The sequence below is a fragment of the Saimiri boliviensis genome, chromosome 14, assembly GCF_048565385.1.
Source record: "Saimiri boliviensis isolate mSaiBol1 chromosome 14, mSaiBol1.pri, whole genome shotgun sequence".
Taxonomy (NCBI): Eukaryota; Metazoa; Chordata; class Mammalia; order Primates; family Cebidae; genus Saimiri; species Saimiri boliviensis.
In genome coordinates this window covers 94,663,857-94,691,804 of record NC_133462.1, presented here as the reverse complement: position 1 = coordinate 94,691,804, position 27,948 = coordinate 94,663,857, and the positions used below count along the sequence as shown (strand labels likewise).

The 27,948-nt window shown below is 48.6% G+C and overlaps 1 protein-coding gene across 2 annotated transcripts; it reads left to right on the top strand.

Moving 5' to 3' along the window:
- Positions 1-20: 20 nt before the first annotated feature.
- On the top strand, positions 21-27,948 carry LYPD8 (LY6/PLAUR domain containing 8). Of its 2 annotated transcripts, XM_074385490.1 has the most exons (7): positions 21-3,142; positions 3,235-8,359; positions 17,557-17,659; positions 18,048-18,167; positions 20,577-20,741; positions 22,022-22,159; positions 26,136-27,948. In XM_074385490.1, exons 3-7 carry the CDS (start codon positions 17,569-17,571, stop codon positions 26,372-26,374), a joined length of 753 nt encoding a protein of 250 aa, XP_074241591.1. In that variant the 5' UTR covers positions 21-3,142; positions 3,235-8,359; positions 17,557-17,568; the 3' UTR covers positions 26,375-27,948. The 2 variants fall into 2 exon arrangements, with proteins under 2 accessions (XP_074241591.1, XP_010344132.3); XM_010345830.3 differs by having other exon boundaries at positions 21-3,462.

Genomic DNA, 27,948 nt, shown 5'->3' with positions numbered 1-27,948 from the left:
GAGCAGGGGGAGGCAGCAGGCTCTTCAGGTGGTGTGCTCAGGGAAGGGCGGTGAAGGACCAGCTGGAGCCAGCCGCCCTGTGCATGCTCGTGCAGTGTGCAAGGCCACAGGGCTGGGGCGGTCATGCATCGGGCAAGTGTAGAGAAGCAGGGGAGGGTTTGGTACAAAGGGGCCTGCAGGGTGGAGTGGGCTCTACGTCTGAGCTAAGAGGTGAGAGTTCCCAGAGGGGTGGGACCCTAGATGTGTTTAGATGTGAACATGAAGGTAGAGAAGGGACAAAAGTAGTGATGCCAGATTTATCAGATAATACAGTCTGCCCACTTAAATTTCAGGTAGGCAGTGATTTTTGTCCGCTGCAGAGTTAAGGACATACATTACGAATTCTCCATCGTGTCTCTGAAAGTAAAACCTAGATAAAAGGTGACTCCCAAGTCGGGGCTTAACTGGCTGGGTGATGGGAGGGGCTTGGGGGCACTTGGACTCACAGGTGGGAGGTCGGGTAGGGATGTGGGCTTCAGGAGCTTTGAAGAAGAGCAAAGGCCTTGTTTAGCCTGAGCTACGCTTGTGGTGTGCCTGTATTTGGAGTTGAGAAGAGGTCAGCCAAGGGAAGAAGAAGGTGCTGGCAGGAAGACTGGAAACCTTGGAGGTCAAGGGGCAGGGTGAAGGCCAAGAACTGGAGGCATGCACTCAGCGGTGACCCTGGTGGCTGTGGATGCCATCTGAGGGGCCGTCTAGGCCGCTTTGTACCGAGCACTATTTGGACAGCCGCCGTCCAGGATTTTGAGATTGCCCTCCTGACTTGGCAGATGGGTGTCAAAATATTTTATTACTAGAAAAGCTGCTGTGAAAATGCATGGCTGATGTTTTTGGGTGAGTGGGCTTTAAATTTTTAAAATTATATATGTATGTATAGGAGGTATACAACATGCTATTTTGATGTACATAATGAAATAGCTATCAAATTGGCATATCAGTCATTTTGCATAGTTACCTCTGCCCTACCACCTAAAATCTACCCTCAGCCAATGTTTAGTCTATAATACAGTATTAGAGTCCTAATGAGTGGGCTTTCTGAGATGATAGAGTGTTGGACTTCCCTACCCAGTCACTGGCAGGCAGGACCCGTGAGGCTGCTGGTACAGAAGAGCCCCAGAAAAGAAGGGCTATGCCATGCACATGCTGTTTCTCCTTGCAAAATCACCTGCAAGATAAGGCAGGCAGGAAGAGAGACCAGGAGGGTTAGAGCCAGTGGTACTTCTAAGGAGAAGAAAACAAGCCGCAGCACTTCCTCTTCCCACCTAGACACAGCAGCTTACTCACCCAATGCATTCCACCCGCCAGGAACACCCCTAATGGATCTTCACAACAATGCTATGACTTCCTTTTCCACAGTGAGAAAATACGGCATAGGTGACGCTATGATTTCCTTTCCACAGTGAGAAGATAAGGCATGGTGGGGGCACTCAGCATTCCAGAAGGTAACGGCGGGCGGCAGCTCCCACGATTGTGCCCTGGAGCTCACAGGAGATGAGGAAGGGAGGCAGTTGTCTCCAAGGGAGTTTTGCTGGGAAGAAGAGCTAAGAAGTGGGAATACTGTTTCTCAGCTTTCTTTGCCAGCAAACAGGGTCAAGAAATTTTGTTTAAGGTGAGCAAGAGATGGTCAAGCTGTGAAGGACATAGGGCCTTGTCCCCCATTCCTGTACCAAGTCGTGTTATACATCACGCTGGCTTGTTGGTAATGAATCGTTCTGATCTTCATCTTCCTCAAGTGTGGGGCAGGGGCCTTAGTCTACCCAACACCTGACACGCCCTGCACCAGCAGATGCCCAGGAAATGTGCTTTCGCTTCTTGCGCCGTCTCTGCCCACACCTCTATCAGCTGGCTTTATTATCAGTTTAGAAAGTAGGAGGTCAGGGCCTGGTGATGCACAATCCCAGGGTCCCATCTCTATGGAATTCTAAATTTCATTATGTTTCAATTTTATCACTTATAAAATGGGAGCATCTGGGCTACAGTGAGTTGTTAGCACGTCTTTGCAGCAGCTTCAGGGTGCTTAACCCACGGAGGCTTCCTCCCACGGTGTGATAGACAAGAAGACTGTAAAAGGGTTTGACAAGCAGGACAACCCCAGTGCCTTTTAAAAATTTATATTTTTAATTTTCATTTTATTATCAGACAGGGTTTTTACTCTGTTGTCCAGACTGGGGTGCAGTGGTGCAGTCATAACTCATTGCAGCCTGGGACTCCTGGGCTCAAGCATTCTCTCTGCCTCAGCCTCCCTTGTAGCTAGGACCACAGATGCACACCCTGCTAATTTTTAACTTAACATTTTTTTTTTTCTAGAGGCATATTGCAATGTTGTCCAGAACTCTTGGACTTAAGCAGTCCTCCCACCTTGACGTCCTAAAATGCTGAGATTACAGGCTTGAACCACTGCTCTTTGCCCTGCTCCCCCCTCACCTTCCGCCCCTTTATTTTTCTTTGTGACACTTGCTGTAGCCCGGACTGGAGCGCAGTGACGGGATCTCGGCTGACTGCAAACTCGACCTTTCTGGCTCAAGAGATCCTCCCAGCTCAGCCTGCCACGGAGCTGGGACTACAGGTGTGTGCCACCATGCCTGGCTAATTTTTGTATTCTTTTGGAGATGGGGTTTCCCTGTGTTGTCCACAGGTGGTCTTGAACTCCTGGACGTAAACGATCCAACGACCTCGGCCTGCCAAAGTGCTGGGATGACGGGCGTGAGCCACCATGCCTGGTTATACTCCCAGCCTTTAAACGTCTTTTTAAATTGACATACTGTAATTGTACGTATTTATGGGGTGTGGAATCATCCCAGCTGTAGATGCTCTTACCTCTGCCTGGCGGAAAGCGGGGGAAATGGCCTTCTTGGGCTGTCAAGGTCTTGCTACATCAGCAGGGGGCAGCAGCTGCCGGAAAGTGGGCAGAGCCTGTGGCCTGAGTTTCCCTGCGGCCACTGCGTGGTCAGCCTCATGGACACTTTGCAGAAGGGCCTGGAAAACTGCACGTAGAAGGGTGGGGTGTTTATACGCCAGAATGGAACCTAACTGTACTTCTGTGTCCTCGAATCGCCTGCCGTGTGTGAGAGCTGGCTCAAGTCTGCAGTGCAGCTGGTCTTTTGAGGTACGATGTTGGGTATCTGAAGATGGCGCCCAGTTCTCAGCTCACCTCCTTCCTTGGCCTCCCTGGTGCCTCTTCCCTCTCCCTTTCCACAGCCTCTTCAGAAATTTCTCCACCCATGTCTGCTCACCGTTCCTGAGCCCACACTGCTCATGCCCTGGGATGACGGAACCAGGAGACCATAAACTGGCTGGCAAATGGATATGGGTCGTTTACTAAGAAATGTTCTCCAGGATTGCTCCGTGTGCAAATGCTGTGGCAATCTTGTCAGGAACACTACAAACTCCAGTGCTGCGGATGAGTCTTCCGGGTTAGGAATCCAGGTATGCACAGGTGCTGCAGGGCAGTGAAAAATCGACAACCAGGCCAGGAGGGATGGCTCACAGCTGTTATCAATTTGTTTTTTTTTTGTTTTTTTTTTTTGAGAGTGTAGTTGTGCCGCCAGGCGCCAGGCCGGAGTGCAGTGGTGCAATCTCGGCTCACTGCAACCTCCCCCTCCTGGGTTCAAGCAATTCTCCTGCCTCAGTCTCCTGAGTAGCCGGGACTACGGGCATGCGCCACCATGCTCAGCTAATTTTTGTATTTTAGTAGAGACAGGTTTCACCATGTTGGCCAGGATGGTCTCAATCTTTTGACCTCGTGATCTGCCCGCCTCGGCCTCCCAAAGTGCTGGGATTACAGGTGTGAGCCACCATGCCTGGCGACTTTTTTTTTTAATTTTTATTTTTTGAGATGGAGTTTCGCTCTTTCACCCAGGCTGGAATGCAGTGGTGCGACCTCAGCTCACTGCAACCTCTGCCTTCCAACCTCTGGTTTCAAATGATTCTCTTGTCTCAGCCTCCGGAGTAGCTGGGGTTACAGGAGACCACCACCATGCCTGGCTAATTTTCATATTTTTAGTAGAGATGGGCTTTCATCATGTTGACCAGACTGGTCTCCCTGGCCTCGTGATCCCCCTGCTTTGGCCTCCGAAAGTGCTGGGATAACAGGTGTGAGCCACTGTGCCTGGCTGTTTACTTATTTTTAAAAATAGGTTCTCCCTCTGTCACCCAGGCTGAATAGTGGTGTGATCATAGCTCACACCACTTTGGAAGGCCAAGGTGGGCAGATCACTTGAGGCCCAAATTTGAGACCAGCCTTGGCACCATAGTGAGAACCCGACTCTAAAAAAAGAAGAAAAAAAAATAGCCAGTCATGGTGGCATGTACCTGCAGTCCTAACTACTCCCGAGGCTGATGGGAGAAGCTCCTGACCCCAGGAGTTTGAGGCTGCGGTGAGCTATAATCACATCACTATTTCAGCCTAGGCGACAGGGGAGAACCGATCTCTAAAAATAAGCAAATAAATGAAATAACTAATGAGGGCTGCAGTCGAGAAATCTGGGAGGTTACAGCTGGGCACTGCTCTCTGAAGCTCTGAACCAACTCTGTGGTCTCAGTCTGGAGAGGTGGCTCTGGCCCCAGTCCTCACTCTTCCCAAATCTGTCTTGAGCGCCTACAGCCAGGGCCCGTGGCTGGTACCTTCCTCTAGGACGGGCTCTGCCATGGGCACCACTCCCTGCTCAGCCTGCTTCTCTCCCATCCAGGTTCTCTCCTGGCTGCTTGAGCTTTGCCCTGCTATTGTGCACCCATTTTACATGTCCAGGAAGGGCAGAATTTTGATGAATTGATGTGGTGCCAGCTATATAAATGGGTGTCATAAATGGGGATTGAGTATGTTTGCCGAGTCTTAATTTAGTCCTTCACCTTTGCATGACACAGGTCTGTCCTTGAAAGAGATGCAAACACCATCTGTCCCTCATCAACATGGCAGGAACCCTCAGACGCTCCAAGAGGCCCTGCTATCCTGAGTGGCTGCCAGGGGTTTGGGAAGTGGTGGGTGATCTCAGGCTGGGGGCTGGATGACTTAACACCCTCACATCTCTTCATCTCTTTGACCTGTGTCTATCCACATGTTATTAAGGGTAGGTAGCAGTAAAGCTCCTCACCTGGGATGATAGTGATTAAGGAACAGCTTTGGCCCTGCCAGGCTTCTCTTCCTTCCTGCCATTTTCTTTAGAATGAGAAAACTATTGTTTGCATACATTATCTTGTTTTCAGAATATTTCCACCAAAACATGTGATTTTCCTCATTTACCTTGTAACTTTTCTGTCAAGTCAGTGAAATATCAGATGTTTAGTACACACAATAAGTGACCAGTAGGCAAAGGCTTCTATAATTTTTGTTAGTATTATTGATGAGGAAACAGATTTGCAGAAGCCAAGCAATATGCTCATGCTGCCGTTAGTGAGTGGGCCCTGAGTTTGAATCCGTAAGAGCAGTCGTTCGTGCTAGTCACTACATACTTATTTCTTTCCCTTCCCGGATGCATGTTGGATTGCACTTCCCCACCCTGCGTGTGTCGCAGAATGACTTTGACACCAGCTTTGGCAAGAAGTGACATTTGTCACTTTTCAGGGGAAGCTTTAGGAGCTCCTCTAGGAGGTTCACCTCATCCTCTTCCTGCCAGGCAGAGGATGAGCAGAGTGCTTCTTTCAATGCCTACTAGACATGGAGTGTGGGGACACATTGTTTGGCCACTGGAACTTGGGGTGTGGAGGTTTCTACTGCAACATAATCTAACCCATGTGACAGATACACCAAGACATGATTACACAATCATGGACACGTGCTTTTGGAGATCTGTGGATATGAACTCCCCTCTCATCCACCAATCAGAGCTGATGGATGCGTTCTTTTTTCTTTCTGCCACAACTGATCTTTTCATTAACTGAACCCTTTAATGATCGGTTAGTCCTTCTCAACAGGGAGGTGAAATTCCCTGGGAAGTGTTTTGGTGACTTACGGAGGTGTTTTAGAATGGTTACAGTTATTCTTAGTGGCAGTGGTGGTTCATGCCATTTCATGTGCAGAAAATAGGGTTGCTGGACATCTTGTAACGTTGGGGATGGTCCTGAACAACAAAAGATTGTCCCACTCTCTCATGACTGTAAAATGTCTGCATGGACAGAAGTTGTGATCAGTTTTACATAGGAATGCAAAGCATTTGGTAGCATAACTTTTGGACTGAATTTTCCAAGAATGCAGCTATCACATACATATAGAGAGGATTGCCTTTTTTTCCTCTTGTTTGCTCTGCAAAGGCTGCCAGGAAAGGGGGCCTAATGCAGCTGCAGGTGAGGAGTCTGCCCCAGTGGTCAGGGGCCTGGGCTGAGAATTGATACCCTCTGCTTCCGGGGTCCAGGGCCATCCCTGTGTACCTCTGGCGTGTCCACCTCACGGAGCACTGCTGGCCCAGATCAGTCTTACCTGGAGGTAGAAGAGGGAGCCCCTCCCCCCAGGAAACCCTCAAGCTGGAAGTCCACAGTGACAGGTGAAGCATCACGTGAAGAAGTCTCTCTGAGTACAGTGAATTGATATATGTAGATACTGTGAAAAGACTAAAGCAAGCTAATTAACATATCCTTTACCTCATGCACGTATCATTCTTTGTGGTGAGAACATTGAAAATCTACTCTTAGCAATTTTCAAACATACAGTACGTTATTACGCAGTATAGTCTTCATGTTGTACAATTGATCTCCATCATAAATGTACAGGGAAATGCTACTAATGATTAACCTGCTTGTCTGCCGGCCCTGGGCACTCGTTGTACACAGGTGACACCCACATGGAAAAGTGGGGGAGGAGTGGGAAGTGGTGCTCTTCTTTCGTGCTTCAGAGCAGCCTGGGACCTACGCCAAAGGTGGACAGTACACATGTTGGGTTCGACCACCCCTTTGTGAGAGAGTCACAGGACTGTCCTAACTGCCCTTAGTAAAGGGCTGTGCATGGGCAGGAATCACCTCTGCTTCCAGGCATTAAAGCCAAACCTGGAGAGAGAGAGGGGTGTTGTCAGAGGCTGAGCTCACTGCTGCCAAGCGTAGAGTTAGGCAGGCTCTCTGGTGTCGTCGCTGCCCCCCGGTCACTCAGCGCTGCCCAGAACCCCTGGCCCCTTCCCCACTCCACCGCTTGCCCTGTGGACGCTGATGTGGTGCTTTTCCTTTTCCCGCCCTGGAAAGAACACATCTCCGAGAAGTTGCCCCGAGGAGATGAAAGTCGGTGGCGAGAAGGAGGGACAGCACGTGGGACCTGTGGGTCTCTCCCCACTTGCTTTGCCTTGAAAGAGAAATAAAACAAGTGTTCCACTGCTCCTGCCCACCCAGGGAAAGTCTGATTCTGGTTTTGAGACCTCTTCACGCAGCCACGAGACCCATTGCTTGGCACGGTGCTGAGAATGGACAAGCCTCCCGTCTCCATCTGTTCCCCACAGGGCTCTGGAATCTCCCTTCTACCTGGCCTCTTTCTCTTTCTGAGAAGGAAGTAGAGTTGTGTGTCACATCTTATACCACCTGGAGTTTATCACTGGTGATGATTCTGTATTTAAGGAGACCCCACACAGGCTATTGCATGCCATTTCACTAATCTTAGAAAAGCATCAATGATCCTCCAAGTATCTGCATATGAATTTAACAAATTACAGTTCCCCAAATGTATACACGCCTCTACATATTTCCTGAGACTCCGAAGACAAATGTATTCATTTCTAGTTAAATACTTTAACTCCCTTTGCACACAGAAAAGACACACACAGTTTGACATGACTCCAAAGCCAAGCCTGTGTTGATGTTACCTGGCGTCATGTCTACGTGCCATAGCTGAGCTTCTCCCTTTCCCTAACTCTGCTTATGTTTAAGAAATAAGATGCTTGAGGTGAAAATTTCCCTTTGTGACCAGACCAGCTGAGACTGGTTAGAACCAAGATAGTCAAATAAAAACCTCAAAAAGATCTCAGGCTTCATTATAATCTAATTTCCATGCGAAATGACACGCTCACCAGAGACATGATAGCTGAGAACTGCCATGACAATGACCAGAAGAAACCATAAAGGACACACAGTTCTGAGAAGTTCACTACCTGTTTCCAGAAAAGACATGACTGTTTCCCCCATTGCTTTTAACGTCTAACCTCTTCATTAGTGAAAGCCTGTTATTTTAATCCCTCACCCTTCACTAGTTGAGAAGTTAATTTGCAAGCCATGCTTTTGATTCTCTGCTCTTTGGCCATCAGATAAAGCTTGCTCTGCTTGACACTTGCAGTTTCTTGTATTGACTCTGACACCCAGCAGGGAAAGATCCCATCTTTTTGGGCTACCAAGTTTATCGGTATCACGGACACAGGTACAACCTCTCGCAGCTCCAATGCAAGGGACTGATCATTGTTGCCTTTCTTGTCAGGTTCATGACTACGCCAAGTGTTGTGCTTGGGGTCAGGTTCGAGCTCACTCTGAGTCTGAATGGAGTGGGTGGATGGGCAGACAGCTGAAGGAACACTCGGGGGGCCCATCAGCAGGTGAAAGGTAGCGTCACTCAGCGGCTCTCTCATCAGCGGCTCGCTCACGCTGCCTTCCTCTCACTGTTCGCCCTGTCTTGGCCGCTCAGTCCGGCGCTCCCACACACAGCTACGGGCCGGCTCCCCGTCAGGGTCAGCAGCTGAACTCCTTCTCTCTCTGGGCCTTGGGTCTCCCGTCCGTCTGCAAAGACGGACCACTCTCTCTTTCTCTTTCTTGGGGCATGAGGGCAAGCGAGCTCGTACAGTGTCAGCAGGGCAGCGACACCCGTGAGAGCCGAGGGGTGGCCTTGCTGTGTTATGACTGCATAGCTGTGGTACGAGTGGAGTTACACACCCGCACCCTGAACTCACCACCCACTCTGGACTCCACCTCGGCCTGTCCTTGACCAAAGCACATCCATCACCTTACACTCCTCTCGTCTTCCTGTTAGCCCCACTTTTTCTTAGGGTTTGCCTCTGTCAGGTCTCAGGAATTTTACTCCTTCTACTCTTCATAATCCTGTAAATCTTATGAGACCTTTTAAAGTAGAAACGGTACCCTGCCAGCAGCCATGGCCCTGGGGTTTGGGCGACTGAGCGGGTAGCTCATGTTGGACCCTGACATAGGTGTGTGGTTCCAGGTGACTTGTAGCTACCCCATTGCTCCCTTTTCGTAAATAATCTCCACCAGGCACCTCAATGAGGTTTTAGTTTTTCATAGTGTTTTGTTGTTGTTGTTGTTGATAACATATAGTTTCTGCCTAACTTGGCATCTCCCTAGATCAGCATGCTGTAGCTCAAAGCCTGGTTGATGTGATGTGGACACTTGGTCTGTTAGCAGTGTTAAAAGCCCTGGAACTCTCCTGAGTATTTTGTAATAATATCAGTAATAATAATAATATATCCATGTGTTGTCTCTGTTTTGATAGAGGAACTAAGAGTCTTAAACAGGTCATACAGCTGATAACTGGTATAAATAAGAGTCAGACCAGGCCTGTTTTTTTTTTTTTCTTTTTCCACCAGCATTAGTGGGATCTGTTTTGGTAGATTGTACAGAAAAACCAGCTTTCTAGTGCTGGATGCAACAATTCTTCAAGTATGCCCTATATTTAGAGCCTGGAGTTTTTAGGGATATTGTTATACTAACAATTTTCTCATATAATTAGCTGATTTCATTCTAGATTCAATCACTGGCAGTTTAACTGGGCTTCCCTGCTTATTGGAAGGAATGGTGCGAATGAAAGAGCTTAAATGGATGTTTTCCTATAACTTACAGATAAGGTAAAGTTAACTCTAAAATCTTGTAATCTTTACGACAAGTGAAGTATTGTAGCTGTGACTTTCTCTTGGGTAAAGAATTGTGTAACCTTTCAAGCCCACTCAGTTGGTAGGTGGCAGAAGTGTGTTCTGAGGCTGGGCCTCACCTTAAAACACTGCCCTGTGCAGATGTGAGTGTCCCCCCGGGCTGTGCAGTCCCTGATATGAGCTCATAGAGCAGTGATAGCAGCAGTGACCGTTGTTTTTAGAGCCTTTTATGATGTGATAGTTTCATTCTCAACGTCTACCTGTGTGACCTCCTTCAATCCACAGAATAGCTACTCAGCTGGTAGTGCCGTTTTTGCCATTTGGAAGATGGGAAACCCAAGACTCAGGGGGATCACCATCTTACATAAGGCCATGGACTATTGGGGAAGTTTATTTTTCAGGATATGCTAATTTCCTTTGCACGGTGACTGGGGGGCAGGAATGTTGGGGGCAATAATTCATTCTTTTTAGCCTATTTTCTCACATTTCCAAGCTGGAGGAATAAGCTAGTCAATGAAAGTCTCCCAGAAGCAAACACAGAGAGAAGGAGGGTCAAGGGTGGATGTTCTTTATCCTTTTGCTGAGTTTTTGGCTTTGACTCCTGTTAGATGGAATTCCTGCTCTGGCTTTCCTGACCTGACCCTACACATCTACACATGCTTATTCTAAAATGGGGTGGAATCCCCTGGAAACTCACCTCTAAGCTTTGCTGGTCATCAAGGGACACTTTGGGAAAAGTCCATTTCTCAAAGTCCCAGGATGACTCTCTGGGACTCAGCTGAGCTCCAGGTTTGCCTCAGCTCAGCAAGTTGCAAGGACAGGCAACCTTGTCCTTTTCTAAGAAGACGATGGAACCAGGGTACCTAAGGTGTGTCCAGGGCTTCTTAAAGTTGGGCTGCTTGTTGAGACTTAGCTTCTTCTGAGTCTCTGGAGTTCTTGGCTAGTCAGGGGGAGTCTGCTTTAGAGGGGGGCTTTTTCATTATTCCTTGTGACTGATCCAGGCCCTTGGACCCCACATTGACAACAGAGAGGTGACCCCTGGAAGAGGGAGGAGAGAAGTTTAGTCAATGTTTCCAATCCTGTGGTGGAGGCTGGGTCCCACCTGAGCCATGTTGAGATGGAAAGATTGCTGGCCCAGGCGTCTGAAGCCCTACAGGGAAGGCCTCCCTGGACCTGTTTCTTTATCTGTCAAGGCAGCTGGTGACACCCATTGGGACACTGCCTGGAGCCTCAAAAGGAATGAATCCAGGACTGCTGTGAACAGCCGTGTAGACTGCCCAGCCCAGTTCGGGGGCTGCGATTGCCTTCAGTGCCCTTATTGATAAAGGGCCCCAGTTAAACGCACACACGGTATTAATAGTAATTCCCACATGGTTAGGCAGCCTCATGACATTATGGATGGATAGATGGCTTTGGAAAAAGCACAGAGGAATGGGGTGAGGATTCCAGGAGTACATAGGTAATCAGGGCCTGAGGATCCCGTTTTAAAGACTCTGGCCCAATGAGCGAGGTTAATAACTAACTTAAAGTCTGGATTCAGACCCAGATCTTTCTGGTCACTTTGGGTCCATTTGCCTGGGTATCTCGTGCCTTCGAGGAATCAACATTGACTAACCCAATTTTCCTGTGTCATACTCAGCCTGACACCAGAGCTGTTGTCTCCCAAGCAGCGTTCATGGGCTCTTCGGGCCCTCCACCTGCGGCTCAGGGAGGCCACATTCATGATACTCCCAAACCCATTGTCTATTGCTGGGCCCAGTTCTCTTGCTGTGTGCTGCCAGGTGACTGACTAATGTGTGGTGAGAAACAATAAGACTCTGTTAGGGAGGAGATGACTTTTGTTTAGGAAAATGCTGTGGTCAGCAGCCTGAAGGTACACGGTGAGGAGAGGCGAGAACGAGAGACAGCCAGTCTCTGCTCTTAAAAATAACTCAATTTTTGTCTTCTCCATGAGACCGGCTCCAGCCTCCTCACTTAAAGTGGAACCCTGCCCTTGCCTGCCTCCCCAGTGTGGTTGATGCCGTATCCTACTCTCTGTCTTTTTGCCAGAGCGGTCACCACATTCTGACTTTCCCTGCCATTTGCTTATTTACCATATCCAGTGGTGGTGTCTGCAGCCCTCTCTAGACTACGCTCCAGAAGGACAAAGGTCTTTGTCTTTTTGCTCACAAGTATCTCCCAGTTTCCTACAGTAGGCCTGAGACATGCGGGGTGCTCAAAAAATGTTTGTTGAATGAATGCCTGAGTTTGGGGAAGAAAGAGAGAGCTGAGACACAGGCTAGGGTAACAAATGGCCAAGGGGTATTTTTTTTTTTTTTTTTTTTTGAGATGGAGTCTTGCTCTATACCCCAGGCTGGAGTTTGGTGGCATGATCTCAGCTCACTGCAACCTCCACCCCTCTGGTCCGGGTTCAAGAAATTCTCCTACCTCAGCTTCCCAAGTAGCTGGGATTACAGGCACAAGCTACCATGCCCAGCTAATTTTTGTATTTTTTAGGAGAGATGGCAGTTTCACCATGTTGGTCAGTCTGGTCTTGAACTCCTGACCTCCTGATCTGCCCGCCTCAGCCCCCCAAAGTGCGAGACTACAGGTGTGAGCCATGGCGCCCGGCCTCAAGGGGTGTTTTCAAGAGCAGAGAACTGCAAGGTTGGAATACAGGCTGGGGTTACTGGAATGATGTGTATTCCTCAACCCTGCATCCTTGGCTGAGTGGGCTCTCCACACTACTCCCCCCCGTGTGTGTGTGTGTGTGTGTGTGTGTGTGTGTGTAAGTGGCAGAACAGTGGAAAGACGGGGCGGGAAGATAACTCAAGTCCACACTCAAAACCAGGAGCACCCGTGGCAGCGTGTGAGGAGACTGGAGAGTGTGATGGTTGATACTGAGTGTCAGCATGATTGGATTGAAAAGCATTGCAGAGTATTGATCCTGGGTGTGTCTGCCAGGGTGCTGCCAAAGGAGATTAACATGAGTCAGTGGGCTGGAAGAGGCAGACCCACCCTCAGTCTGAGTGGGCACCATCAAAGCAGCTGCCAGCACAGCCAGGATAAAAGCAGGCTGAGGAACGTGGAAGGACTTGCCTGGTTGACTCTTCCGGCCTCCATCTTTCCTCCGTGCTGAAGGCTGCCTGCCCTCCAACATGGGACTCCAAGTTCTTAAGCTTTTGGACTCTGGGGCCTACCCCAGTGTTTTGACAGTGGCTCTCTGGCCTTCGGCCACAGCCTGAAGGCTGTGCTGTCAGTTTCCCTACTTTCGAGGGTTTGGGACTCGGACTGGCCTCCTTGGTCTTCAGCTTGCAGACGGCCTATTGTGGGACTTTACCCTGTGATCGTGTGATCCAGAGAAACTGACCCATACAGAGAGACCTCAGTCGACCTGATTTGGGCGCTTACCAGTAGCTGCTCAGATCACCTGGCCAGAAATCTCTCTTGAGCACTGCTGCGGGCCCTCACCTGGGGTGTAGAGCGCACTGTGGGTGGGGCTACCTTCACAGCTCCCCCACCAACCGCACTATGAGGCTGTACAGTGAGTTTATACTTGTCTTGGCTGGGGGACCCTCAAATTTAACATGGTTGAGACACTTGCCCCTGGGAACCGGAGCCCCTCCCCTGAGTTGCACAGACCCCTTGTAGCCTGACTCTCAGCTCTGAGCTCTGCCCTGCCGCAGCTGTGTGCCCATGAGCATCTCTCCTATGTTTCTCTTTCTGTGCTTTGGTTTTCTCATCTATAAATGGGCTAATCATGGTGATTGCCACTCGGTGGTCATAACGCGGTGCTTGTCATTAGCAGGCCATGGAACGGACTTAGAAGGTCACAGCCAGTGCTGGAAGGTATCTTGCTCCTGTTTACATTTTGCCAAAGGGAGGCCTTGCGCAAAGTTGTTCCCAATTCCTAGAGGTCTCAGAGAGGACGCCAGCTGCACAGTAGCCATATGGTTGGGCAGGGCACAGTCTGACAGCCAGCAGCCTTAGCCTGTCGGAGACAGAGGTCCCTCCCCAGAAGACGGCTGTGTTTTGATTGTACAGCCACCTGCTATATAAGGCCTCTCCCACACCAGTTCTAAGCCTCTGCCAGGATCCACCTTCTGTAGGACAGTCACCAGGCCAGATCCAGACGGTGAGAGGACCACAAGGCTGGGGCCGGAGCCCTGGGAGAAGCTGAAAGCACAGGAGGGCATTCAGGGCCAGCTCAGGTCCTCCCTGGCCAGGTCCTGGGCATTCTCGTGGCTCCTCTGGCATTGCCCTGGGCAGTCACATGCTCAGGAGAGGGAAGTCTGGAGTGCAGGGAGGATGTGAGCTGGGAACATACCTTTCCTGTTGTTTTGCCATCTGCTATTCTGCGTGTTGTTTGTGTGTAGTGTGTGTGTTCTGTGCATCATTCTTTGTGTGACCGCCTTCATTCTGTGTGGCACTGTGTCCTCATAGCCTCTCTGAGCTCCAGCTTTCTGTGCGGAAGATCACAGCAGTTAAATCAGGACCCTGCCAGGCTGCTGGAAAGATTCAACAGTGAAACTTTGCAAGTGGGAAGTACCTAGAGGTGACATGTCTCATGTTCCACACAGGGCCCCTGCCTGGACCCCAGCTTCATTGGTCCCTCTTACCCAGAGAGGTGGTGAGCATGGCCCTGGGTCCTGCTATGGGGTCACTTCCGGCTCTGCTTCTCTGCTGTGCCCCCCTGGGCCAGGTCCTGACCTCTCTGGGCCTCTGTCATTTCTACCTGAAGATGAGGCTAGTTACCAGGTCTTCACTGTAGGCTGAGATGATCTATGCACTTGATGTGCTGCTGGGATCTCTTTCATCTCATCTCATCTCATCTCATCTCATCTCTCCTCTCCCCCCCTCCATCACACTATAAGACTTGAGAGGCCCTTTCCCCGAAGGCCGGGCCCCTGAAACTCTCTTTCTACTGAAGAGAAAAGCAGGCAGCTGGGGTTCCTGGCCTAGAGGGATGAGCAGGTGTGCAGGGTGCAGGGATGGCGCGTCTGCTACAAACTCCAGACGTGCTTCTTTACCTCCTTTATCTCTCAATGGGGGCGTTGCTGGCGCCACGTATGGGCCTCTTCTCTCCTGACCGGCTGGTTTCCCTTCCTTTTACCAGTTCCTAATAAGTCAACCAGAGTGTCGCAGTACGGTGTGTGGTGTTTGCGTGTGGTGTGTTGTGTATATGATGTGTGTGTATGTAATATTTGTGGCATGTGGTATAAATGGCATGTGGGGTGTGTGTATGTGAGTGTGGGTGGTGTGTATGTGTCTGTGTGTGGAGGCATATGGTGTACGTGTGCTGTGTGTGATATGTATGTGAGGTATGTGGTGTTGTGTGTGTATGATGTGTGACATGTGATGTGTGTGGTATGTGTGGTGTGTAGTGTGAAGCTTGCATATGTGGTGTGTGGTGTGTGACACGTAATGTGTGTTGTGTGTTCAGCATGTATGTAATATGTGTGACGTGTGATGTGTGCTGTGTGTGCTGTGTGTGTGGTATGGTGTACGTGTGGTGTGTAGTGTAGTGCTTGTGTATGTGGTGTGTTGTGTGCGTGGTGTTTGTGACATGTGATATGTGATGTGTGACATGTGATGTGTGGTATGTGTGTTGTGTGTTGTGTATGACATGTGATGTGTGTGTGATATGTGATGTGGTGTATGTGTGGTGTGTGCGTGATGTGTGTTGTGTGGCATGTGTGGTGTGTGATGTGTATGTGCAGTGTGTGTGTGATATGTGGGGTGGGTGGTGTGTGTGATGTGGTGTGTGATGTGGTATTTGTGTATGTGGTGTATGTGTAGGGTGTGGGGTGTGTGTGTGATGTGTATGTGTGGTGTGTGGCATGTATGTGGTGTGTGATGTGGTGTATGTGTGCTGTGTGTGTGTGGTTTGTATGGTGCGTGATGTGATGTGTCATGTGATGTGTGGTATGTGTGTGTTGTGTGTGTTGTGTATGACGTGATATGTGTGTGGTATGTGATGTGGTGTACGTGTGGTGTGTGATGTGTATGTGCAGTGTGTGTGATATGTGGGGTGTGTGGTGTGTGTGATGTGGTGTGTGATGTGGTATTTGTGTTATGTGTGGGGTGTGGGGTGTGTGTGATGTGTATGTGTGGTGTGTGGCATGTGTGTGGTGTGTGATGTGGTGTATGTGTTCTGTGTGTGGTTTGTGTGGTGCGTGATGTGGTGTGTGTGTGATGTATGTGGTGTGTGTGGTTTGTGTGGTGCGTGATGTGTGTGTGATGTGTGTAATGTGTGTGGTTTGTGTGGTGCGTGATGTGGTGTGTGTGATGTGTGTGGTTTGTATGGTGCGTGATGTGGTGTGTATGTGATGTGTGTGGTGTGTGTGAGTGGTGTATGTGTGGTGTGTGTGTGGTACGTGATGTGGTCTGTGTGTGATGTGTGTGGTGTGTGTGAGGTATGGGGTGTGATGTGATGTGCGTGTGTGTTGGGGTGGGAGCAGGGGCTTCCAGATGAAGGCTATTCTGTCTCAGTCAGTAGCAGCTGTCACGGTGCAGCCTTTGGGGCTGGGAGGCCCTTGAACAGAGCGCTGACTTTGGCCCTCGTAAGCTGAGCGAGTTGGGTCCCTTTGTTATCCCTCCACACTGCAGTTTTCGCACCTGTGGAGTGGGGTGATAGCCTCCGTCACACAGTGCTGTCCAGTGCACCTCTCTGCAATGATGGAAATGTCCTGTGCCTGCAGTGGCCAATACAGCAGCCACCGGCCACGTGTGGCCCCTTAGCGTTTGGAATGTGGCCAGTGCTACTGAGAAACAGAATGCTTCACTTTATCTGACCTGGAAGAATCATAAATAGCCATGTGTGGCTCACCGCAACTGTTTATAGGGTAGATAAGGTAACGATTTAAAGCGCTCAGGGCAGAGCCAGACACCTGCCCTCTGTGCTGCGTTGACACACAAGCAAGCTGAAATTCTGGGAGTTCTAATTCAGAATTCTCGTGAATACAACCAAAGCTTAGCAATCCTCGAAGGTCTATAACTCAGACAATCTGCAGGCAGGGGACGCAGGACTCGGAAGTGCATGGGGGACTCTGATTTAGTGCTGCAGGTTGAGCGTGTCCAGGCCGAGGACCCTGGGAGTAATGGAGGGCCGTGTGCACTGGTGGTTAGGGACAGACGCTGAACTCCAGTTCTGATACCTCCCAGAAGTGAGACCTCGACTTTTGAGTGCATTACCCAACCCTTCTACGGCTTGATTTTTCTTGGGATGCTAATTATAGTACCTGCTGCTACAGTAGATGAATTACATGAATTAATACCTATAAAGTGCTTGGAACAGAGTAAGTGCTCAATAGGTGTCTGCCTGTTGTGGTGGTGGTGGCAGCCACTAAGTGTAAAATGTGAATGAGTGAGCAGCTGGCTGGAGGAGGGCCGTTGTGCTCTGGGGGAGGGAGGGGCACAGACCCCAGCCAGCTCTTTCTTCTTGGACCCCATCCCCAGTGAAACTAAAAATTAATCTGCCTGCGCATTTTTGCAACTGAACTGGCTCCAGGGAAAATGCCCCCTGGCTGTGTTTCAGATCCGTGTGAAGATGCTTCTGCAGGCTGAGATTAAGAAAACTTGGACTTCTGTGTGGGGCAGGCTGGCATCTGTGTCACAGCCTTTTGCTCCCAGCTCAGGACTTTGATTCTTTCTGCCACAAGGATGGACTGAGGACTGGGCTTGTTACAGTGTGATGGAAACACCCAGGGGATGACAGGCAGCCCTCCAAGGCCCTAGGGCTGCCTTCTTTGTGTCTCTTTAGGCTTGAGGCTCCATGGCCCCGTCCTTGGGAGAAGTCAGCTCCAGCGCCATGAAGGGCATCCTCATTGCTGGTCTCATGGCAGTGCTTCTGGTTTCTGCTGTAGGTAAGAGAAGCCACGGGGCCCTCTTTAAAATGCAGACCCCCTTTTCCACCTCACCAGTATCTTCTGGCTCTCAAAGTCCTGAGGGCCTCACATGTTACTTTGTGGACAGTGAGGACCAGGGGACCTATCTGTGCAGCCTGCTTTCAGTGGGGCCACTCTGTACTGTTGTTCAAGGTTGGATCTTTCCACTGGGGAACAGTGAGCAGCACGAGAAACTAATTAGGGTGGCCTCATCTCATAGCATCAATTTCGGGGATCCCCAGAGGGCAGCGATGCCACCCCATCTGTGTCTTTCACTGCAAGGTGGGAGCAGTGCTTTTCCCAGCATAGAGTATGCTCTATAAATGTCTGCCGAAGCTGACAGACGTTGGGTATCTTGTCTCCTCAGAATCCCTGGGCTGTGTGCAGTGTAATTCATGGGGCAAGTCCTGTGTCAGCAGCCCTGCCACTGAATGTCCCCCACATGCCAACACCAGCTGCATCAGTTCCTCAGCCAACTCTTCTTTAGGTGAGTCTGGGTGTGTGTGTCCTTCCTGCCTCTGGGATTGGCAGTGGGAGGGAGCTGGAGAGGATGACCAGGGAGGAAAGAAGCAGAGATGGGGACATGCAGTGCAAGCGGAGAGGAACCTACGAAGGCGATTCCCGGGAGAAACAACGCGTGGCTGAGACGAGCAGGAGCCAGACAAGAACACAGGGACGGTGCAGACAAGGAACCCTGACGTGTTTTGGAAATTGCTGCCCTTGATCACAGAGCTTCATTCTAGACACACAGAAGTGGATGTGAGCAGCAGGGGCAGCTCTTGGTTAGGTTACCAGGCAGATCTGCTCAGCGTGCTTTCATTCTTCCTTTTTCTCTCCCTCATGGTTCCTCCTCTTCTACATCAAACATTCTTTCCACATTCAGGACTTCCCCACAGGGTGTGCCGAGTGTAACCATTACTGTAACCTCTTTCTCAGAGCACTTAGGGCTCTTGACTTTTTTATAGTAGACACATTCGAACATACTTTATGTATGTTTAAAGTAGGAAGTAGAGTATAAAGAATCGCCACGTAACCACTGCCCTATGGCAGCAGTTATTAACGTTTTGCTATTTTTGGGCTATAGTGTTTTTTTAATATAGTATTTTTGGCTATGGTATTTTAAAGTAAACATTATATAAATATACATACACATATTTACATTTATATAATGTGTGTGTATGTACATGTCATTTGTCATTTTCTCCACAAATACTTCACTATGTAGCTCTGATAACACTTTTTTTTTTTTTTTTTTTTTTTTTTTTTTTTTTTTTTGTGACGGAGTTTCGCTCTTGTTACCCAGGCTGGAGTGCAATGGCGCGATCTCGGCTCACCGCAACCTCCGCCTCCTGGGTTCAGGCAATTCTCCTGCCTCAGCCTCCTGAGTAGCTGGGATTATAGGCACGCGCCACCATGCCCAGCTAATTTTTTGTATTTTTAGTAGAGACGGGGTTTCACCATATTGACCAGGATGGTCTCGATCTCTTGACCTTGTGATCCACCCGCCTCGGCCTCCCAAAGTGCTGGGATTACAGGCTTGAGCCACCGTGCCCGGCCTACACTTTTTTTTTTTAACATAACTATCATACTGCTCTGGTTTGGATATTCCCTCCAAAATTAATGTTGAAACTTAATTGCCATTGTGATTTTATTAAGAGGTGATTAGGCCATGAGGCCTCCACCCTTGTGAATGGATGGACATCACGAATGTGGAGGTGGGTTCCTGATGAAAGGGGATCTGGCCCTCTCTTTCCCTCTCTTGCCCTTCTGCCGCGGCATGACGCAGAAGAAAGTCCTCACCAGAGGCTGGAACTTGATATTGTACTTCCCAGACTCTAGAACCATAAAAAATAAATTTCTCTTGTTTATAAATTACCCAATCGATGGTATTCTGTTATAGCAACACAAAATGAACTAAGACACATACTGTTATCATATCTAAGAAAGTCAGATGTAATTCTTTAATTTCTTCTAATACCAGGCCATCTTAAACATTTCTCAGTTGTTTCAAACATGTCATGATATGGTCTATGTGTGGAATTAGGATCCAAGCAACACCCCCACATTTCATTTTGCTGTTAGGTCAGTTAAACCTAATTTGTTTTATAACAGCTTCCACCATTTTTTGTTCAATTCTATTGGTTTGTCGGAGAAGTGGGTCATTTGCCCTGTAGCGGTCCCATTTTTTAGTTGTGGTTGATTGCTTCCTAGGGTATCATTTAACTTGTTCTCCTGTTCTCAGTATTTCTTGTATAGGGAATCAGCACTGTCTAGTAGTACTTTCTTCAATGATGGAATTATCTACAGTAATACTGTCCCATACCATAGTCACATATGGCCACTGAGCACTTGAAATACGGCTACTATGACCAAGGAACTTAATTTTAAATTTGATTAGATTTTAATTAATAAAATTTAAATTTAAATAGGTACAAATTGCTAGTGGCTCTCATATTAGATAGCTCTGGCTAGAAGCTTGACTGGATTCAGGTTCAATTTTTAGGCAGGAACTGCGGATGTCATATTGCACATAAGGCTCGTCACGTCTGCTTGATCATTTTCACGGATCTTAGGACCGTCTAGTGGCTTCAGGGGCTGTCCACCTGGACCACCCATCTTCAGGCTCCCCATCAGCCTTCTGCCTGGAGTTTAACCTGCACCTGTGATAGTCTCCTACTGAGAGAAGGAGCTACCTGATGGGGAAGAATTATTATTATTATTATTATTATTATTATTATTATTATTATTGCTATTCTGGAAAACCCTCTCCAGTGTCTTTAAAACTGCACTGAACTGTGGTTGCATTTTCTGCCTTTGCCTTTGCAAGTCAGGGTCCCCACCCTCCCCACGCCCGCTCCTTACCGGGGGCTGACGGTCTGTGTTTGTCTTTGTGTAGGGAGCGCATCCGGATCATACCAGAGCATGGCCTGCTCCGCGGAGAACTGCAGCGAGGAGGCACACGTCACAGCCTTCGCTGTCCACGTGTCTGCTGAAGAACGCTTTCACTTCGTGAGCCAGTGCTGCCGAGGAAAGCAGTGTAACGGCACCAGCGGTGCCCTGGGTGGGTGCGGGCCTTGCGGCAGCCTCCTCTGTCCTCCCGGCCCTGGGTCTCCCTTTTCCACCTGTTTTACTTTCCCTTGGGTGGACATCGCAAGTCTAGGCACTTGAGTGCATATCCGGATGGCATTAACATCTGACTTACAGCGATTACGTAGGAAACAGACTGGGTAAAGCAGCACTTCTGATACGCCTCCCCTCTTTCTTAGTGAAGACAGACAGTACAAGCACTCAGGTTGTGTGAGGGGCATTATCATTGCCCATCAGTCGTTCTCAAATTGTGTGATCTCAGGCCCTCTGTTACCACTCTGTGTCTTAAAAATTATTGAGAACCCCAAAGAACTTTCAGTCATGTGGACTCCATCTATCAATACATACTGTCCTAGAAAATAAAGTCAAGACGATTTAGAAACTGAATTCTCCACAATAACCAAAACCCATGGCACATCAATATTAATAATGTTTTTACATAGAAATAAGTATATTTTCCAAAAGAAAGATATTTAATGGGATGGGTGGCATTGTTATTATACATTTTGCAAAGTGTTTAGTTTCTGGCTTAGTAGAAGAGAGCTGGATTCTCATATTGACTTGTGCATTTAGTCTGTTACAGTCTCACACATCATGTAGCCTCTGGAAAGCTCCACTTTACATTCACAAGGGAAAGAGAGTAAAATAAGTGAATAATATCATAGTATTATCATGAATATTGTTTGCAAGGGTCTCCAGGACTCAGGGTTACTGGACCATAATTTGAGATCTGCTGATCTAGACCGCAGCTGTCTTTCTGAAGAACAGAAAATATGGCTGAAAAGGCAAAGTTTATTGGCCATGGTCATAAAGCACAGTTAATGAACAGCAGAACTGGTCTCATTGTACATTTTTTTCTTCTAGTCATAATGTTAAATGATGGCCTGTGTTCATTTGTTCAGAGCAAGAGTTAGTAACAGTCACATACTTGCTGGCTCATGTTCAGAATGGCTAGCTAATGCTGACGTTGACTATAGTTTGGTTTTAGCTCAAAATCTTACCTTTCTCAGTCTATACCCCAACACATTGATGGCCATAGTTCGTGAAGATGAGAGGGTCTGTGAGGTCAGATCTGCGGAGTGTGTAATGAATATTTTGAGGGGACATGGTGTTTTCCAGGCTACATCTGAGATTTCCAAGGATGCGATTCCTCCGTTCTCGGGATCTCTTTGATGGTTTATTCGCTTGGCTATCCCCTTCCCCCGACGTTCTGTCTGATAACACTGTCCTGAGTCATGACTCTTACCCTCCCAGACCCTCCACTGAAGGATGTGTCCAGCAGCACAGAGTGCCCTGCTTGTTATGAATCTAACGGAATTTCCTGCAGTGGGAAACCCTGGAAATGTTATGAAAAAGAACAGTGCATCTTTCTAGTTGCAGACTTGGAGAGTGGTAAGTCTTGGAGTTCTAATTCCATGTGGGACTTGAGCTGGAAGCATGTCGAGTCTTGGTTCATGAATTCTGGGTTAACACAGAAGGACCAGGGGAGTCGTGGGACGAGGGGGACAGAGTCATAATGCCTTTGAAATCAGGAGGCTGTTAATGTGGCCATGAGCTAGTTGCTGTTTTTACCTTCTTACACCAGAGCTGTTTCTCCTGGGCTGCGCTTCTCTCAAACTCTGCTCTCCTGTGGCTTATAATCAAGTCATATCTGTCTAATGCATCACACCACTCCTGACATTTGCTTTTTTTTTTTTTTTTTTTTTGAGATGGAATCTCACTCTGTCACCCAGGCTGGAGTGCAGTGGCACAATCTCAGTTCATTGCAACCTCCACCTCCCGGTTCAAGCGATTCTCCTGCCTCAGCCTCCCAAGAATCTGGGATTACAGGCATCTGCTACCACAGCTGACTAATTTTTGCATTTTTGGTAGAGACAGGGTTTTACCATGTTGGTCAGGATGGTCTTGATCTCCTGACCTTGTGATCCGCCCTCCTCGGCCTCCCAAAGTGCTGGGATTACAGGCCTGAGTCACCGCGCCCGGCCCATTTACTTCTTTACCAGGTTTCATCACTGCGTAAGTGAGGGTGGGCACAACTTTTACTTCCTTTTGTATCTACACTTTTCCTCTTTACTTGTCACTAAGAGGTGTTGGCTTTTGGTAGCTTGGATCACCTGGCAGAAAGAGTCAAATTGGGTTTTAAAGTCCAACCAATTGCCCCTTTCTACAAAAGCAATTTGATACTAACCATTGTAAAATACACATTTCTAACATTTGCCCAAATAGTTACACATTAATACATTTTTTAAGGCTAGTTAATTGCTGTTAACAACATCAGCGACGCCCTGAGTGGGCGCTGGCCTTGCGGGCAGCCTCCTGTGCCCTCCCAGCCCTGGCTCTTCCTTTTTCACCTGTTCTCCTTTCCCTCGGGGGGACATTGCAAGTGGAGGCACTTGAGGGCATATCCAGATGGCATTAACATCGGACTTACAGCGATTATGTAAGAAACAGACGGGGCAGCCCAGCACTTCTGCCAAACCTCCCCTCTTTCTTAGTGAAGACGGACAGTACAAGCACTCAGGCTGTGTGAGAGGGCATTAGTGCCCATCAGTCATTCTCAAATTGTGTGATCTCAGACCCTCTGTTATGACTCTGTGTCTTAAAAATTATTGAGGACCCCAAAGAACTTTTGTTTATGTGGACTCCATCTATCAGTACGTATATGCTGTCTTAGAAATTAAAGCTAAGAAAATTTAGAAACCTCAACTAGTTAAAGAGTTAAAGAACAGCCTCCAAAGCCTCTGTTCAATACAACAGATATTTATTTCTTGCTGGAGCAGTTCATTGCAGAGTCTGAGGCATGGGCTCCTTCTGTCTTGTAGCTCTGGCCCCCACCCACCAAGCCTTGGCAGCTCTGTGCTGTGTCCTCTGCGTCTTGCCAGCAGTAGAAAAGAGAGGTGGTGGAGGAAGGCAGGAGGGATTTTATGGGTTAGGCCCGGATGTGAATGCATCACTCCCTTCCGCAGTCCATTGACTAGGACCCAGTAAGATAGCCAGGCTGAGAACGTGGAGTAGTGTGACCAGAAGGAAGGAAAGAGGCATGAAGCTAAAATGAACAACAAGCCAGTCCCTGCCAAAGTAGTAAGAGTTTAAGAGCACTAATATCCAGGTACAGTTTGATTTTAATATTTGTGAAGTGTCAATTATAGCATCATGAATCAGCGTTTACGTGTAATCATTTATTTTTCAGTGGCATCAAGGGCCATGCTTATCTGGAACCTCTTTTTTTGTTTTTTGAGATGGGGTCTCACTCTGTCACCCGGGCTGAAGTGCAGTGGTGCGATCTCAGCTCACTGAAACCTCCGCCTCCTGGGTTCAGGCAATTCTTCTGCCTCAACCTCCTGAGTAGCTAGGACTACAGGTGCCCGCCACCACGCCCAGCTAATTTTTGTATTTTCAGTAGAGACGGGGTTTCATCATGTTGGCCAGGATGGTCTCAATCTCCTGACCTCGTGATTAGCCCACCTCAGCCTCCCAAAGTGTTGGGATTACAGGCGTGAACTACTGCATCTGGCCAACCACTGATACTTTTACTGCCTCCACAGTTTTGCCTTTTCCACTCTATACTATAGTTGAAATCATACATTATGTAGCATGTTCAAAATGCCTTCTTTCCCTTAGTAAAATGCATTTAAAGCTCTTTCACTTTTAAAGTATCTGGGATGTCTAAACTGCTATGATTTTTAATTCTAAAGCTGTGTCTAGGGCAACATGACATCAGAAGGATTTTCTCTCTCTGCTTATCTGGTTCCCAGGTCTGATAAAAGAGATAGATTTTCTTTTTTCTCATAGGATTCGACTTAGGCCGAAAGCCAGACAAATTAAAGCTTTCATAATTATAGGGGTATTTTTGTTTGTTTTTGTCCAAGATCATTCTTTTAGTACAGTACAAATGTTCCATGAAACATACCTTCCTAACTCACTCTAAATCAATCTTCAGCACTGGCCAGATGTGGTGGCTCATGCCTGTAATCCTAGCTCTTTGAAAGGCTGAGGCAGGCTGATCGCTTGAGGTCAGGGGTTCAAGACCAGCCTGGCCAACATGGTGAAAGCCCATCTCTACTAAAAATACAAAAACTAGCCAGGCATGGTGGTATGTGCCTGTAGTCCCAGCTACTGGGGAGGCTGAGGCAGGAGAATTGCTTGAACCTGAGAGACGGAGGCTTCAGTGAGCCAAGATCACGTCACCGCACTCCAGCCTGGGCTACATAGCGAGACTCCATCTCAAAACAAAACAAAAACTTCAGCACTGATGCTTGCTATAAAACAGCATTTGGAGGGTTCCCACTCCTTTTCCAAGCAAGTTTAGAGTCAGCGTTTGTTGTTGCTTGAGACAGGATCTCACTCTGTCACCTAGGCTGGAATGCAGTGGTGCGATCGCTGGCTCACAGCTGCCCCAAACCCCTGGCTCAAGCCAGTCTCCCATCTCAGCCTCCCAAGGACTGGGACTACAGGCATGTGCCACCAGCCCTGGATAATTCTGTAATTTTCTATAGAAACAGGCTGTCACTATGTTACCCAGTGGTCTCAAACTCCTGGCCTCAAGCAGTCCTCTCACCTCAGCCTCCCAAAGTGCTAAGATTACAGGCGCAAGCCACCCTCCCTGGTCCCAGAGCCAGCCTTGAACTCACATTGCAGCTCTGCCCCTGACAAGTGGCAGGTGGAGTCACTTCACCTCCTTGAGTCCCCTTCCTCTGAGGCGCCCAGCTTCCAGGGCTGTTCAAATCGCAGCTGACAGAGCAGGTGGGGCACACAGTAAGTGTTCAGTAAATGGTAGCTGCTATCATGATTACATCTTCTTTGCAAATGCCCTTGGCCTTTTCCTAGTACCTGAATATCAAAACATGATTAAACATAGCAGAACTCCAATTTACGGCAGAGGCGTGCCCTGGTCTCCTATATGCCTTCAGTGGCCTTTCCTTCTTCTCAGGGAAGACTCAGGCAGGGAGAACTCAGGTCCGGAGAGGAGCGAGGACTGAAAGCAAACGCTAGGAGGGGAGAGGGAAGTCCTGAATCGAGGACAGAGAACTGCCTTTTGGGCCTGTTCCTGGCGTCTCTACCTGCCAGCTGCACAGGAACACAGGTGTGAGTCTCAGGTCCAGTGCTGACCTCATCTTTTAGCCTGGGCTTGCCCTCACCTCCAGGAGTCTGCTTCCTCAGGGTTAGGTGTAGGTGGGAGTCTAGGCCTCTGATCTCATGGTGTCCTTGACTCTGGACACGCAGGCTCCTTCCTCCTGCGTGGGTTTCAGGAGCAGACCAGTTTTGCCGGTCCCTGGGCCACCACGCTACAGGTGACGAACGAAGAATGGGCGTAGGTGGAAGGACAGAGGACTGAGTGGGGTCCCTACTGTCTCCTTCGCATTCACAGACACCGAGTCTAAGCGTCTCGTGCTGAAAGGCTGTTCCAACGTCAGTAACTCCACCTGTCAGTTCCTGTCTGGTGAAAATAAGACTGTTGGAGGAGTCATCTTTCGAAAGTTCGAGTGTACAGATGCAAACAGCTTAACCCCCACGTCTACACCGGCCGCTGCCCACAAGATGGGGTCCAAAGCTTCCCTCAACTTCCTGGCACTTGTCAGCCTCCTTCTGCTGGGACTGCTGCTCTGAGGTCCCGGGGCTGACCTTCACCCAGCACCCCTGGGGTGCGGCCACCCTCTCTCCCCACCCGTCCTGTTTAACTGCCCAGTACGTGGGAGCCACACATCTCCAGGTAATGCTGGCAGCTGCCTTGTTACTCCATTATTAAAGCGCTGGTCCCGTCACTGCCCAAGTCTGTCCTGATGCATTCTGGGCTGGGCTTCACTTGAGCTGCCCTCTAGCGTCACCGCCCACTTCTGGGCTAGAGGTGGAGTCCTTGCCTTGGAAACCTGTGCACGTTTGTTTCTGGGATCTGATGACATCCCTGCTCCCTGCTCATCTGGCTTCTGAGAAGCCGACCCTTGGCCTTGCAGCCCTGGACCAACATGCCACCATCCCCACTCTCACACACAAGGAGCCCCCAGCCTACCCTCTAAGGCCTTGTGTTGGCCCAGCACCAACACAGAAGCTCCTTCAGTATTGGCCAAATATGGCTCTTCAACAGTCGTCCTGATTGTGGTCAGAAGTCCACAGTGCGTGAAGAAAACAGCAACGTCACCTCAGCGTCCCATCACAGTGGGGCCCAAGGAGGGCTTGGAGGGGCTGCTGAAGACCAGCATGCTCCTCCTGTCTAGGCTTCACCGGGCAGCCAGCAGTGCTGGGCTCTATTCCCAGCTGAGGAGTTTTTCTGTCTTGTGCAGAATGGAATGCGGCTCCAGAGCCCCAGTCCTGCCCTCAGAGAGCTTATAATCAAGCACAGAGTAACTAACTCCATATCAAATACCAAGGGAGCAAGAAAACCATTCAATCGAATATGCCCAGAAGGCCAGGTCTAGTAAATAAGGTGGGCCTTTTGAGCTGAACTTGGAAACATGGCGTTTGCTATAATAAATTTCTTTTTGTCAACTGATGTGGGTCAACATTATCCAGGATTGCTGACAGTGCATGGAGGACAAAGCCGCCTAAAGGTCACGTGATGGCAACCCACCACCACATGCACTCTTGCTTATTTCAGGTTGATATCTTGAACTGTAATTTTAGACTTACTGAAAAGTTGCAAAAGTTGGTACAGAGAGTTCCACTATCCCCTTCAGGCAGCTTCTCCTCATGTTCACATTTTAGAGAATCACAGTACAGTTACTGAAAGCAGGAAATGTACGTTGAAACAATATTGCTAAGGAACAGAACTCATTTGCATTTCACCAATTTTTATGAATGTCCTTTTCTCCCCATTCCAGAATCCAATTCTTTGCGTTTAATTGTTACGTCCCCTCAGCCTCCTTCAAACTGTAACAGTTCTGGAATCTACCAAGACCTCAGTAATTAAGAGTATTGTCCAATCATTTTGTAGAAGGTTTCCCAATCTGAGCTCGTCTGAAGTTTTCTTGTGATCAGATTGAGGTTATGCATTTGTGGCAAGAAAACTACAGCAGTGACGTGCCCGTCAGTACATTTTATCAGGAGATGCTGACGTCAGTGTGTCATATTACAGGCGATGCTAACCTCGGTTAGGGTTAGTCTTTCAGGTTTCTCCGTTGGAAAGTTGCTGTTACTTTTTTTTTGAGCTGGAGTTTTCTCTGTTGCCCAGGCTGGAGTGCAGTGGT